Source organism: Parasteatoda tepidariorum, chromosome 4 (genome assembly GCF_982258835.1).
Source record: "Parasteatoda tepidariorum strain Cologne lab strain chromosome 4, Ptep-v5.0, whole genome shotgun sequence".
Lineage (NCBI taxonomy): Eukaryota > Metazoa > Arthropoda > Arachnida > Araneae > Theridiidae > Parasteatoda > Parasteatoda tepidariorum.
In genome coordinates this window covers 106,175,540-106,189,520 of record NC_141758.1, presented here as the reverse complement: position 1 = coordinate 106,189,520, position 13,981 = coordinate 106,175,540, and the positions used below count along the sequence as shown (strand labels likewise).

Below are 13,981 nucleotides of genomic sequence, written 5' to 3'. Positions count from 1 at the left end.
AAAAAATGGATTATCCAAATAGCTTGACAATTTTTAAGTACGCTATTGAAGTATATTTAAAGACAATAAAACGAAAAAACTGAGTGAAAAAAATTGTGTTTTTTGAACGATGTTTGAAACATTGGCAATTTTCGAAAAAGAAAAACGTAGGATATTAAATAAACTCATTATTATTTACTGTGATTAATATAAATAGCAATGAAGCAAAATTTTTACACTTTTTGCTTGGAATATTATAACATAGTGTTGTAGACATTTTGTTTCATTTATAATCATCGATGAACAGCCGACCGAATTTTCAGCTTACGTCTACTAACGTTAAACTCCGCACCCTTGTAATTTTGAACTTAATCCAGAAGAGAAGGAAATTCATGAATCAAGTGTTAGGAGAAATTTTTTTTACTAACACCGCATTTGCGTTTCATAGAGAGGAAAACCGCGAAAACCTCATACTGTCGGACAACAAGGGGACTCTAACCCATGAATCGAATACCAATGAGGATATTTTTACGTCGGCACTGTGGTAGCTGCGAGTTGGGAGCAGAATTCGTATCGACCAGCGTCCGCTGGGATTCGAACCTGGGTCGTCTCATTAGATGGCGAACTCTCTATTTTCTAAGCAACCACGGCTAACACATTCTTTGAACAACTTGAATTCTTTGAACAAAGTGTTCAAAGAATTTAATTTAAGCAAACTATCCATCGCGCAACAACGTACAAAAGCCTTTCTTTCTTCTTCACCCAATAGTATTCAAACTGCAACGGAATCGATCTGGACTTCTGGGAGGCATTTATGCTATCAAAAATTCAACAGTAAATTATTTCACGAAGTTCTAACCTATCTTAATAATTTATTTTCCATAGGTGATAATTATTAACTGAAGGAAATAGCTCATAAACAATAACAGTTTTATTGAAAACAACCTAACAATAACGAGAACAGTTCGATAAATGATTCCGAATCAATCAGTGTTCCAAAATTTGGTTGCAATTAACAATAAAAAAATAGTTATTAAACCAAAGTTAAATCACGAAAAACGAAGAGCACTAGAGCAAAAAGAAAAGTTAGCAGGAAACGGGGCTTGCTGACACCAGCAAAATTCAAAATCGCCAGCAACTACTGTTCCATATTTATCAAATAAATCTTTAATTGTTGATGTTTTAATGTTTCTACTCGTGTACCTCTTTTAAATCATGTCGTAATGTGTGCATCATCTTTTGTTTTAATCTTCCTGCCACTGATGAGGGTGGTAATAAATAAATTTAAGTAATAAATTAAGAACAAGTAATTAAACAACAAGTAATAAATTTATTTCGTGAGGTGTGTTGCTATACCTCGAGCGTACTTTAATTTTTTTTCTTCTTCGCGATGTAATAGTTTTATTTAGTGTGACATTTCGTTGGCAATGTTTGTGTTATTTAATAAATGTTATGTGAAAGAAATGCTATCTTACACTTCAGGATTTTCTAAACTAGGAAAATTGTTTTACTACATACCAGACGGTACCTTAGATCATGGGATGTTACTCATTTTCAGTATATCTACTTTTAAACTCGTTATTTGATCTCTAAGTGCACCATGTCTCAAAAAGCCCTGGAATCTGTGGAATCATTACAGAATAGCAGCGACACGGCGACATTGTCGCAGAAAGATTTTTCTTTAGAAAAGTTTTTAAAAAAATAGTTTTCACACGTAAAATTTGAATCATGCAGTTAGAAACTCACTTTTTGGAGCCCTCAATTTACACCGATAGTATCGTAAATCGATATAATGTTTCGATTGTATTTTCTGCAGTTATTGAGATTGATTTTCAGGTGGTTCTTAAATATCTCGATATATTTCAAACAATATAGCGAATTCACATCATGCATTTGAGTAATTACTTTTTAAGGCAATGATTCTATTTTTTTGGCTGTTATTACTATTGATTTCGCCTAGATTTTAAATCCGATATTATTTATGCTATATTATTTATTACAACAACCTAATCTCGAAAAGAAACACGCATTTGAGTAATCCCTTTTTGAAGAGTCCGAATTGATTTCGTAGCCGATCCTTTTCTCGGCAATTACTTCTCCGAAATTTATGATTTTTAATTATAATTTTTTTCTTTAGTGGGATGATAATTTACAAAATGTGAAGGAAATAATTAGTGCGTTCCCCCTCCCCGCTCCCCCTACAGAATATCACCTACAATTTTGGTATAAATAATTATTTCACGTTCAGTTGAAAAAATTATATACAGTTTTTTTTGTTGTTGCAAACGCAGCGTTATTTTAAATTAGTAACATATATGTTTGTTATTATCAAAATTAACTTGCAGAAAGAGAGTTTTGACGCAGATAGCTTGAAAATATTCTGCCACAAGGCAAATGATAAATTGAGCGATGATAATGAAATTGCCCATCCAGTAGGGTACCGAAATGATGTTTGATTTGATGGAATAAACCATTTTGACGAAAATGGATGGAAGCATTCTAGATGCAATTGATGTATAAAAAAAAAAATGAGATACTCCATCTGACGTATGAAATACAAAGTTTATTTACATATAGAACAGCATTTTTGTTCACATTTTTACCTTACAATAAATGGATTTGGGAGAAAAAAAACAAGTTTATAGAGGGCAGAATACCAAGTTTTTCTAATTATTATTTTTTTTAAAATTTGAAATCGTTAATCTTAAACCTTAATAATAATAATTAATAAAAAAATGTCTAATGGTGTAAAATTGTTGAAGAATCGAAAAAAATGGGACTATATATGTTTAAATACCTTTCGGTGATCCCGTTTTGGGCACAAGCTATTAAAATATAAATATTTTTTTTATTATAATAATTGTCATATATTTGAGGAAAACATAATTAAGCTTAATTATTATTATATATATATTAATTTCTAGAGAGTAGATTTATTTATTAAGTTTAATATTTATATAATTTATTTTTGTTCACTTCTATATTTTATTTTTAAAAAAATTCAATAATAGTTTAATATTCGTATATCCCACATGTTAATTATCGTCCCACATATTAATTTAGTATTCGAACCAACATTCTAAATTCATCGAAAAACTATGTTTCCCACCTCATAATTTATGTACTTCCACTTTGATTTGCAAAATTACGGTGTATAGTCTTCCTCTGACCTACTGTTGATTTCTTTCTTTTTTTTTTTTTTTTTTTGGAGAAACTGGAAGTATGATTGTTTGCTGTAATTTACCACCAACCGCAGAAATTGCTCCCGCGCTGACTGCATGATAATGCCCCCCCCCCCCCAAATGAATCTTCCATGTATGTCAGTGTATCCACTTTAATTTATTTTTGTGTCCATATTATTCCATACATTATTTATTCCTATTTATTCCATAAATAGTGTTTATATTTAACGCACAATCATTTAAAACCTTTATCACGAGGAAAATAATCTTAATCTAATTATCGCAGAAAATGTGATGATTTATCAAAGCCTAACATATTTATAAAGTAACGATTTTAAAGGACATTTCGGGAAAATGAAAAATTATAAGTAACCTTAAATTAAAATATAAAAAAATGTGACAGAAAAATATAATTTCAATTTTAAATGTATTTAACTTTAATCAAAATGTACAAAACTTTCAAATGCATGAAAATCTTACAAAATTTATTAAAATAATGAACGTTGAAAATAGCAAGAATCAAAACCAGAAATCAAAATTCAGTGTTTAGATATAAAAAGGAATTTTACAAGTTTTAAAACTACAAAATCTATAGCAATAAATTGTAATTTACTTTTGAAATTTGTAGCAATAAATTAATATGTTGAAAAAATTCGATAAATATATTCTTTTGGTTAGAAGAAATAAGTAAAAAAAAATATTCATACAAAATTTACCCCCTTGAGATCCAGTAAATTAGAAATTATATTTCATTTTTATAAAAGTTCTAAAAAAAATAAATTTTAAATATTGACGATTTTTTAATTTGCAATATAAATAAATTCGCAATATTAATCTGTGAACTGTATATAATTTGCAATATAAAATTTGCAAAACACTGCGATTTTTTAATTAGCAGTACAAAAATATCTCTTAGTTTGCAATAAAATATAAATATTCCGCTTTGAATCCAGACAGGAAAAAAATTGAGCGCAAAAGTTTAATTTCTAAATTTATTCTTACCATGAATCAATATGATGAAATATTTATGCGGCGAAATTCGAAATGAAAAGAAAAAAATATTTTTATTCGAAATAAAAGAAATAACAAAACTGAAGAATTTTTTTTACCTGGTACTATTTTTAATTAAATGAAGCAAAACTATTGTATATTAAATTTAAATGCCAAAATAATGAAGTTTTGGTGCAAAAAATGTTTGATTTAGTAACACGAAGGAAATATTTGAAGTTATTTAGAAAAGCGCACACATAGTTGCTTTTCAAAAATAAAATAAGTGGATTAAGGCCTTTTTCAGATTGAAAACAATTGGATTTTGTACTTACCGGCTACTACTACTATTAAGAAATATTTCAACAAAAAAAACTCACATGCACCTAGACAGGGATTGACTGGAATAAATATATATATATATTTATATTTCTGTATTTTATAAAATTATAAAATGATAAAATGAAATTTATCAAATTAATAAATGTGACTATCGAGCAAGAATTTTATTTCTATTGATATCAATTCATTGATTGATTCAATTGATTTCATTTTGTTCATAATCATTTTTGTTTGTATCATTCAAGACATTTATTTCAAACATTTCAAGTTTTATTATCAATAGGCACAGGACAACAGTTAAAATTTTAACTCATAGAAAAGGATTCGATACATTTTATTTTGAGATATGACGTTTGGAAGTGGTTAATGTAACTTTCACCGTTGCGTAGCACAAAATTGAAGTTACAATTTTTACTGTTAAGATTGATTGAGGATAAAATAAAGATAAACCGTATTTAGAGCGATACAATAAGAATTTAACTTTCATAGGTGCCTGGCAATGAACTACTGTTAAAATTTGAGGGTTTTAGCTATTTGGAGTAAGGGTTGAATTTTCGATTGCGAAAATTTCACTCTTGAAGACACAAAAGTAATTTCGTAAAAAAATAGTAAAAATAGTAAAAACCTCGGTACAACAATATTTTGGGGACCAAATAAATATATTGTTGTAGAGGGATATATTGTTATATCGAGGGTCTACATACTTTGGGGACACAATAAGATTTTTTTTAATTTTAATGTTATTTATGTATTAACTATAAATATATTTATTCATTTTTTTACTGTTAAGTCAAACTACGAAGCATGCATTGAATCCAAAGCACGAAAACAATTTTCGCTTGTGAATGGTGCTCCACCCATTCTTTATGGAAAAAAAAATCTCTTTTGGGTGTTAATGTGATGCGTGTGGTCATTTGTGACTCATGATCAGCTTTTAACATGAAGGAAATGAAATCAGATAGGAATGTTACATTTGTGAATTCTTAAGAGATAAGGGGAGACAATTCTAAGAATTGAAGATCTTGGGGGTGGTCAGAAGTGAGTCTTCTCTTGTTAGAAATAATGGCAAAAGATGATAAAATAAGATTTTTTACATTATTTGAAAACCAATTACAAATGGCGAAAATAAGGTTGAAATTTGGAGAAAAAAAATCATTTTACAGGGGATTATTGCTTCAGAGGATTTCGTAATATTGAGAAGAGGATAACATTAATTCATATGCAAGTTCGTCGGAAACATGAAACATTTTCGTAATATAGGGAGTTATTGTTGGGTCAGATATCGTAGTAGCGAGCGTTCACATGTAATTATTTCATTAGCAAACATAAAAGTTTTCAGGTATGATTTGTTTTAGTTAATTTTAAAATTTTTTAAAATATTTTATTAAATAGAATACTATTGCGATTAATGAGTCAAAATCTTAACAATGGTTGAGCTTACTACGAAAAACAATTGAAAAGCGCGTGGACTAGAAAATGCGTTTTTTCACTTTTCTGAAAGATTTTTCTGTTTATTTTTTTCATTCATGTAGTGATGCATAAAATATATTCTATAACGAAAACAATGTTTCTGTAAAAACATATTGTGATTAAAAAAAACAAACTAAAGAATAGCAGTATTCTTTTTATATTTAAAATACACTCCCGGGAAAATATTCTTATATTCCTTCCCATTTTGAGATTGTTTTCAAAATTCTCGTCCCTTGTTATTTTCATGCATTTTTCCAGGTCTCTTAAAAAGGGACAAAAGAACGGTTTAAATTGTTCTCTCTTAGAACGCTAGCAGGTTTCAAAAAAATTTTCTATTAAAAAGAGAAAAAAAAATTCGTATTTCTTTTCTGACTCATATTTCAAAATATGTCTCTCTATAAAAAAAAAAGTAAAGTTTCTAATAAATCATTGTTTGGCTGGCAGCAGGAAAAAGGTTAGTCAACAAGCCAGTTAATAACGATGCTGAAAATAGACGGTAAAAATTAATTAAACCTTCTTCATGAGCTTAAAATTTCTATAAGCATGAATTAACCCCTTAACAATGTTATTTATATATATATATATATATATATATATATATATATATATATATATATATATATATATATATATATATATATATATTTCAGTTAATATATTTCCAAAAAATGGACCTAAAATGGAAAATTTTTTTGACTGTTTAATTTTGTTCTTTTCAAAGGTTGAAAAATGATTTTTTATTTGAAAAATAAAATTTTAAATGCAACAACTACTGTATTTATAATTTTTACAGACATATAAAAAAGTTATGGATTACACACTCATCTTATTCAATTAGAACAAAATAAGCAAAATTTTGAAGCTAAATATAATATAACTAGTACAATATAATACAAAAGCACAACGATATGATTTTCAATACATGCATTTTACAAATCTTTTACAGTATGGTATATCCCAAAACACGGTACTGCACACAAACCCATATCGCCCTCTTTGCCCTCGACTTAAGTCGCGATCGATGAAAAACTAGGACCACTAATGCCATCTATAAGGAAAATAGTGAATTAAGTATTCTGAAGTAGAAACGAATTCCTCTCGGGCTTCACAGAATCGAAACGTTAATTTTTCTCCTGCCCGAATTTTGTTCGGGCGAATTTTGTTGCCCGAGCTGGATTCGGACGACACTGGCAAGGAGTTAATGATGAAATAACAGTGGAGTTAATTGTATAGAATAAAATTCACGAATCTAAAAACAAATAGAACAATCAAACAATATAGGGTGTTCTGTTAAAAAACCCTCTTAATGTGTATTTGTATTATTGAATAGTTTTCGAAAATAAAGTACTCACACTGAGAAAGAAACGCTATCAGAGGTGATGTTCATGTTAAAAGCATCACAATTGATTTCATTGGAGGTTGTTTTTAATAATCATGTTTCATCTCTGTTTTCTCCCACAATCAAACAAGTCTATTTGGAAAATCTTGTTGTCTTGTTGTTTATTACTATGGTCTTACATATCAGATTTCGACTGACTTTTCCCCGGTTAACTTGTGATCCTAAATATTCATACTTTTATTTTTAATATGAATATTAAGTTACGTAATAGACTACACAAAACATAAATACCAAAAATATAAATTTTTAAAATGTCTTTGAATAAAAAATACAGTTAAAAAAATAGAAAAGTTTGCAATTGTACTCATTTTTACTTCATGTTGAATGTCTAAGGTTTACTTGTCTAATGTTTACCCGATCTCAGCAGCCATCTTTCTCGGTGGCTAGGGATAAAATCACGTGGTACGAACATCCAATCAACGCACTCCTGTTCACTTGAAGAAGATTTTCGAAAATAATAATAAAACACTGATAACATTAAGCGATGCATTAATATCACAGAAATTAATGATTTTTACAAAGGAATTAACAGATGGAAATCGAGACCAGTTTAGTTTGATAACAATAAAGCTCATGACAGTATTAACTGTGATCATATTAATGAGATACTACTGTAATAAATCACGATTTTATAACATTAGATGCAACATAATCAACTAATACCACCGAAAACTTTCTCTTCACGTTGATTCTTTTTTATTGGTCAAAACATTATTATAATACAAAAATTTAGAGCTAACCATTTTCAGTTTATTTAGAAAACAAATTCTTTTAAATTTTGATTTTCTTCCCAACTTATTTTTTTATAAACTGGTAAGTACTGGGTCTGATTTCGATGATGATTTAAGGTTATGTAGAATTAAATTTCAGTAGCAACTAATGATGCAACAATTACGTCACTTGAAACGTTTTTTAATGTCTCTTATGAATATATTTGTAAATGAAATGCATATAGTTTAATTCTCAAGGAAAAAAAAAAGACTTACTGTATTTCCACAGGTCGTGAAGATGTTGGCTGTTGTAGTGGCAGTGTTTGCTCTCTTGTGGCTTCCCTACCGTGTTCTGCTGGTCTATAACTCTTTTGCACAACGTCGTTACATGGAGCTATGGTTCCTCATGTTCTGCAAGACAATGATATTCATCAATAGCGCCATCAATCCAATACTCTACAACGCCATGTCCATCAAAGTAAGTCTTACAAACGAAGGTTTTTATTTTTTTAAAGTAAAGTAAATAACAGCCAGTTTATGCGGTAGAACTGTCTTCCTATTCATTTCTGAAAGGCGTGCATTCAGCCTGTTGTAGAATAGTTTAGTATCTCGGGGAATATCAGTATTGTTTCGGTTCATGGACAGTTACAGAACGTGGACATGGGCCCAGTGGTTAGTATTGCACTGGGCCCATATCTAAGAGTTCGTGGGTTCGATCCCCGACGGCCGAAGACTCCGTGTAGTAAATGGTGACTGATGCACGTTAAATCTGTCGAGTCGCAAAGTCCTCCATATTCCCCTAACAAATCGATACCTCTGAGGTACTGATCCAGGAGTTTCCTTGTCTTCTGCATTGGTTCAAAATTATAAGGCTACGTAGTTGAACATTAGTAGTCGTAAATCCAAAACTGGGTCTGCTGTTCAACGGCGGATATAAAATATAAAATACATCTGCTGAGCCGTTCGCCGTCCAATGAGGTGGAACGGGTTCGAATCCCAGCGATGGCTTGTCGACGAGAAATTCCGGATCGGACTTGCACAAACAACAATGCTGACGTAAAAATATCCTCAGTGGTAGACGGATCATGGGTTAGAGTCCCCTTCCCGCACGCTAATCGTGGGAGATTTTCGTATTTTTCCTCCCCTGTAACGCAAATGCTGTTAGTTCCACCAAAAAAGTCTTCCACGAAGGCACATTTCCCTCAATACTTGATCCAGGAGTTCCCATGTCTTCGAAATTGGGTTCAAAATTACAAGACTACGGAGTTGACCATTAGTAGCCGTTAACTCGAAATTTGGGTCGGCTGTTTATGGACGGTTATGAATAAAATAAAATATACGTTCCTTAAAAAACATTGGAGACACTTGAATGTTACATTCCGATTCTGCACGATTTATAATTAGCATCACAACTAATCATCGGTGCCGAATTGCGTTGCCAGCTTTCAAAATTAAAGTTTTCCTGCGCCACCTTTTCGTTCTCGAATCCTATCATTTGTCAAACAGATTAACTTACACTGCTGACAAATAAGGCCTTCATTAATCACCACTTTAAATTAAGTTAGAAAAGCTGATATTTGAACTACGTGCTTTTATATGAGATAAAATGTTTTCGTTGTTATTATTGGAGTAATTATTTAAATTCTCAGTAATGCTAAATAACGTGTTTTAACTAAGATGGAAGCTTCAGATTTCGACTTGTGTTCCTTATCAGATTAAGGGAAAAACTAAAGTATTCATTTATACATTTTTAACTATCAGGGTAACTGTGTGTAATTACTGTAATTGACAGTAATGCTAAATAACACGTCTCCATCAAGATAATAGCTTCCGATTCCTGACAGTGTCGTATCCTTATCAGAGAATAAAGAAGCACTAAAATTATTTCGATTGTGATTTGATTCTTCGATCATTCTGATATTTTCTAATTTTATGGGAAATTAGGAATTATCGCTTTCCTTACTGGGCAATTCCATATGTGACGGAATGACATTTTGACTTGCAAAATAACAATTAATTGAAGTTTCTATGTATCTAATATCAAATTTAAAAAAAATTTCTCATGCATATCATTATTATTGGCATAATACGCTTCATAAACTAAAAAAACAGGATTTTCTATCTTTTTTTACTTTTAATTTTACGAACTTTTTATTTGCGTGACGGAATGACATTTTGGCAACCAAGCTTTTGGCATGCCGCTTAGAACTGGTAGTTTCTGCGAATTTTGCAGCTATTATTTCTCTGAACTATTTTATACTTTTAGTATAATGTGTAAGCAATGTAAAATGTGAATTTGGAATATTAACCTCAGGTTGGCTAGCAGTTATTAACATCTATTTGCTGTGACGTAATGACCGTGACGGAATGACAAAAAGTTGACTAGAAGAAAGCCTTCATTTAAAATATGTTTTATTAATATGTAAATGATAAACAGAATGTAACAGATAAACAGGATTAATATTTATGTAAGAATTAGTAAAAATTTCAGCATTTTGAAAATTAGGTTGTCTCTGAAGAGGTTTTATATCTAACTTGCCAATATCACATCTTATCTTCGTTCTCAGGAAATTTATGCATTATTAAGACATGTGACGGAATGACGTAAAAGAAGTTACTTTTATTTTATATATTAAACTTAAAATGTTTAAATTTTGTACTATATGCATATTTTTATCAAAATATTGCAAAAGACAGATACATTTCTTTTATTTTAAAAGTATTTTTCAAGAAAACAATTTGAGCACAAATGTGAACAATTCACTTGTCAGCCATGTGATTACTTTAGAATGCTGCCAGATTCAAAAAATTTAAAATTATCAAAAATGAAACGGCAATATGTAGACTTTGGCTATTTTTGAAGATATTTTTAAAATTAAAATATGCAATTCATAAAAAAAAAATTCACTTAAAAGTTGACACTTCCGTGGAATTGCCCTACTAGTTTTTTTTTTAAACAAAATGCCAAAAATCAACATATTATTTATATTTCATTACTAAATACTAGGAACTAAACCAAAACATAATACACAAGTTCCATATTGAAGTTTTATTTTTTTTTTGTGCGTAAAAATATTTAATTTACCGTCAGCTTACTATCCCAAATTATCTCGGGCAAATGAAAAAAATTAAATTTCAGTCTTTGTATATGTTCACATTTTCATAATCTGAAAAATCTCTAGCATTGCTTTCACTTTCGCTCGCCATTTTTTTTACTCTTTTTTTTTCTATGTAAATTCAGCAACCATCGCATATACAATTGCACAAAACACGTTTGCAGTCCCACAAACAACATAAATCCCAAACAAAAAGTGACCAATTATTTTTTGCTTTGCTTCAGGCCGAGTAAAAACGTGACAAAACAAGACGTATTGACGCTATGCCCGAGTTTTCTCGGGATAATAAATATTTGCAATATATACATACCCGAGTTAACTCGTGATAAGAGGTTAATAGACAGTCATTCGAAATAGCACGTTCTAACTGAAATAGAAGTATCCAGCTCGAAAATATGCATCCCTTATCAAATTATAAGGACAGGTGAATGAAAAGGTTTATTACAATGTTTGGTAGCTATCGTGCTAACTAGTACAAAAGACAATATTTTTGACTAACTCGTTCCCACCCTTTTTCACACTAAGTTTGACGAGCGGTTAATTCTCACTTTGGCCGGATCACGCTATTGGTCGAAAATGACATCACTGTTGGGGGGAAGGGAGATGGTGGCTGTTGGCTGGTGTTTGTATGAGTTTGGCGACAAATTTCGTATGCTCGGAATTCCTAGTTTCCTCTCTCGGAATTTATTTATTCCTTGTAAATGTTTACGTAATATTATGTCGTCGTTAGGGTGGGGGAGAAAGGTAAATGTCTACTTCAGCATTTCAGACAATATTTATGTTTTAATTGATTTAAATTCATCAAAGCTAAAAACAATAAAAATAATGAATGTTTGTTTTTTTCCGTAATACGTTTTTTGTTTGTTTGTTTGTTTTTCCTTAAGAATTATCTTTTGCAGCTATGAAGTAACAAAAATTGAAATAAACATAAGCTCAAATTTACTCATACATCGTAATTTAGTTGTGTTATGAATAATTTTAAAAACTTCATAATCAAGCAACTGCAACACGTAAATTTAGTTTAAAGTAATGACCAAAATTCTGGGCTAGCCCCCCCCCCCGTATTTCTAGAACAGCCCCAGTTGCCAATGACGTAAAAGCAGTATAGTTTAATTTCACTTACTTAGATTCTAATAAAAAATTACCACAAAACTGTGCGAAATGTGAATATTGTCTTTATTACTCAACATTAATACCACGTGTAAATTGAGCTCATTTGAAAACTAAATATTAAATCTGTCGCCAAATCAAGATCGGTCGCTAAAATACTATGCAATACACAGCAAGTCCCTTCCCCAAACAGTGATGTCATTTTCGACCAATAGCGTGATCCGGCCCAAGCGAGAATTAATCGCTCGTTAAGTTTGGCGTAGTAAAGCTTATTCCGGCTTTTGTGCCATTAAACAGCAAAAATTTGAGTTTGAGCGTTGGATTGACCATCTGGAAGAGAGAAGGGGCGAGTTTATGTAGGCGGAGTTGTCAAACGTGTCAAAGAACGATTTCATATCCTCCATGCCCAACATTAATAAAAGTAAAAATATATTTCACGTGTCTTAAGCATAAAAGTCGTGTTTAAACGCTTGAAACATTTCGACTTTTTTCCCCACATTAACTATAAAGTAAATACACTGGTGAAAGAAATTAAGAGAATTTGCAGACTTGGTCGATTATCTCTAGAACTACTGGACCGATTATAATGAAATTGGATATGATTGATACAATACAAAACAAATAACCATTCAGCAATTGTAATACACGTGCATGATCGTGCATAACACTCGTTGGAGTCGGAAGGTATGAAACAGCGGTTGCAAAATAAACAAAAAAAAAGGGTTAATAAAGTGTTATGGTCCCCTCATACAGATATACAGGTCTTTCAGCGCGATTTCATACTTGAAATAAGGCAGTTAATCATTTCCTGTGGTAATTGTTCTTAATTGTCTTGAGGCAATTGTTCTGAATTGTCCTGGGGGCATACAATCAAACGTTTCTACTCCAACGAGTGTTAACGCACGATCATGCGTGTGTATTACAATTGCTGAATGGTTATTTGTTTTGTAATGTATCAATGTATGTACACATCAAATTTCATTAAAATCTGTCCAGTAGTTCTAGAGATAATCGACCAAGTCTGCAAATTCTCTTAATTATTTACACCACTGTAGTTGACAAATATATGAAAAATAAGGATTATTTCTATTTTCTAGTTTAGAAGAGCTTTCAAAATAATGCTGTCGTGTGGAAAAACGAGGCGGAGAATTAAAGGTCCCTACATAAGCGTCGCAGGTTCTATAATACGTCGCCAACATCAAACTGTGACATCGCAAATCACTTCCTGTACCATGGAACCACTACAGATTCTTTGATGTTCCCAATGATGCGTCATTCATTCTAGGTGTTGACTTAATAACATTTGAAAGACTTTTTTCAAATGGGCAAAAGTAATAACACATCCGTACTTTTTTGTTCTATGTAATGTTTTTCGAAACATTTCATGTTGTGTGTTATCTTAAGTAATAAAACATTCGTACTTTTTTTTGTTCTATGTAATGTATTGTTTTTTGAAACGTTTAATGTTGTGTGTTATCTTAATTTATTTTTAGGGGAACTTTTGTAAGGAATGTGTTCAACATAAATGTTATTATTTCTCGTATCGATTGATTGCCACAAAATGGATTTGAAATCATTTAGCTACTTTACTTTTATTTATTCGCGTATGTTCGGTAGAATAAAAAATTTTTAACCTCTTTCCAATTTCAAATTCCAACGCCTGATGACATATTTTTTCTAATTACT

General features: G+C 30.8%; 1 protein-coding gene across 2 annotated transcripts in view; it reads left to right on the top strand.

Moving 5' to 3' along the window:
* The window catches only part of LOC107442169 (thyrotropin-releasing hormone receptor), a 46,898-nt gene extending 33,168 nt beyond the window's left edge, over positions 1–13,730 (top strand). For both annotated transcript variants that reach the window (XM_071182819.2, XM_071182820.2), the window contains exons 3-4: positions 8,359–8,547; positions 13,393–13,730. In XM_071182819.2, the coding sequence (XP_071038920.2) occupies positions 8,359–8,547; positions 13,393–13,551 (348 nt within the window). In that variant the 3' untranslated portion in view covers positions 13,552–13,730. The remainder of the gene's footprint in view (positions 1–8,358; positions 8,548–13,392) is intronic.
* The last annotated feature ends 251 nt before the right edge of the window (positions 13,731–13,981 follow it).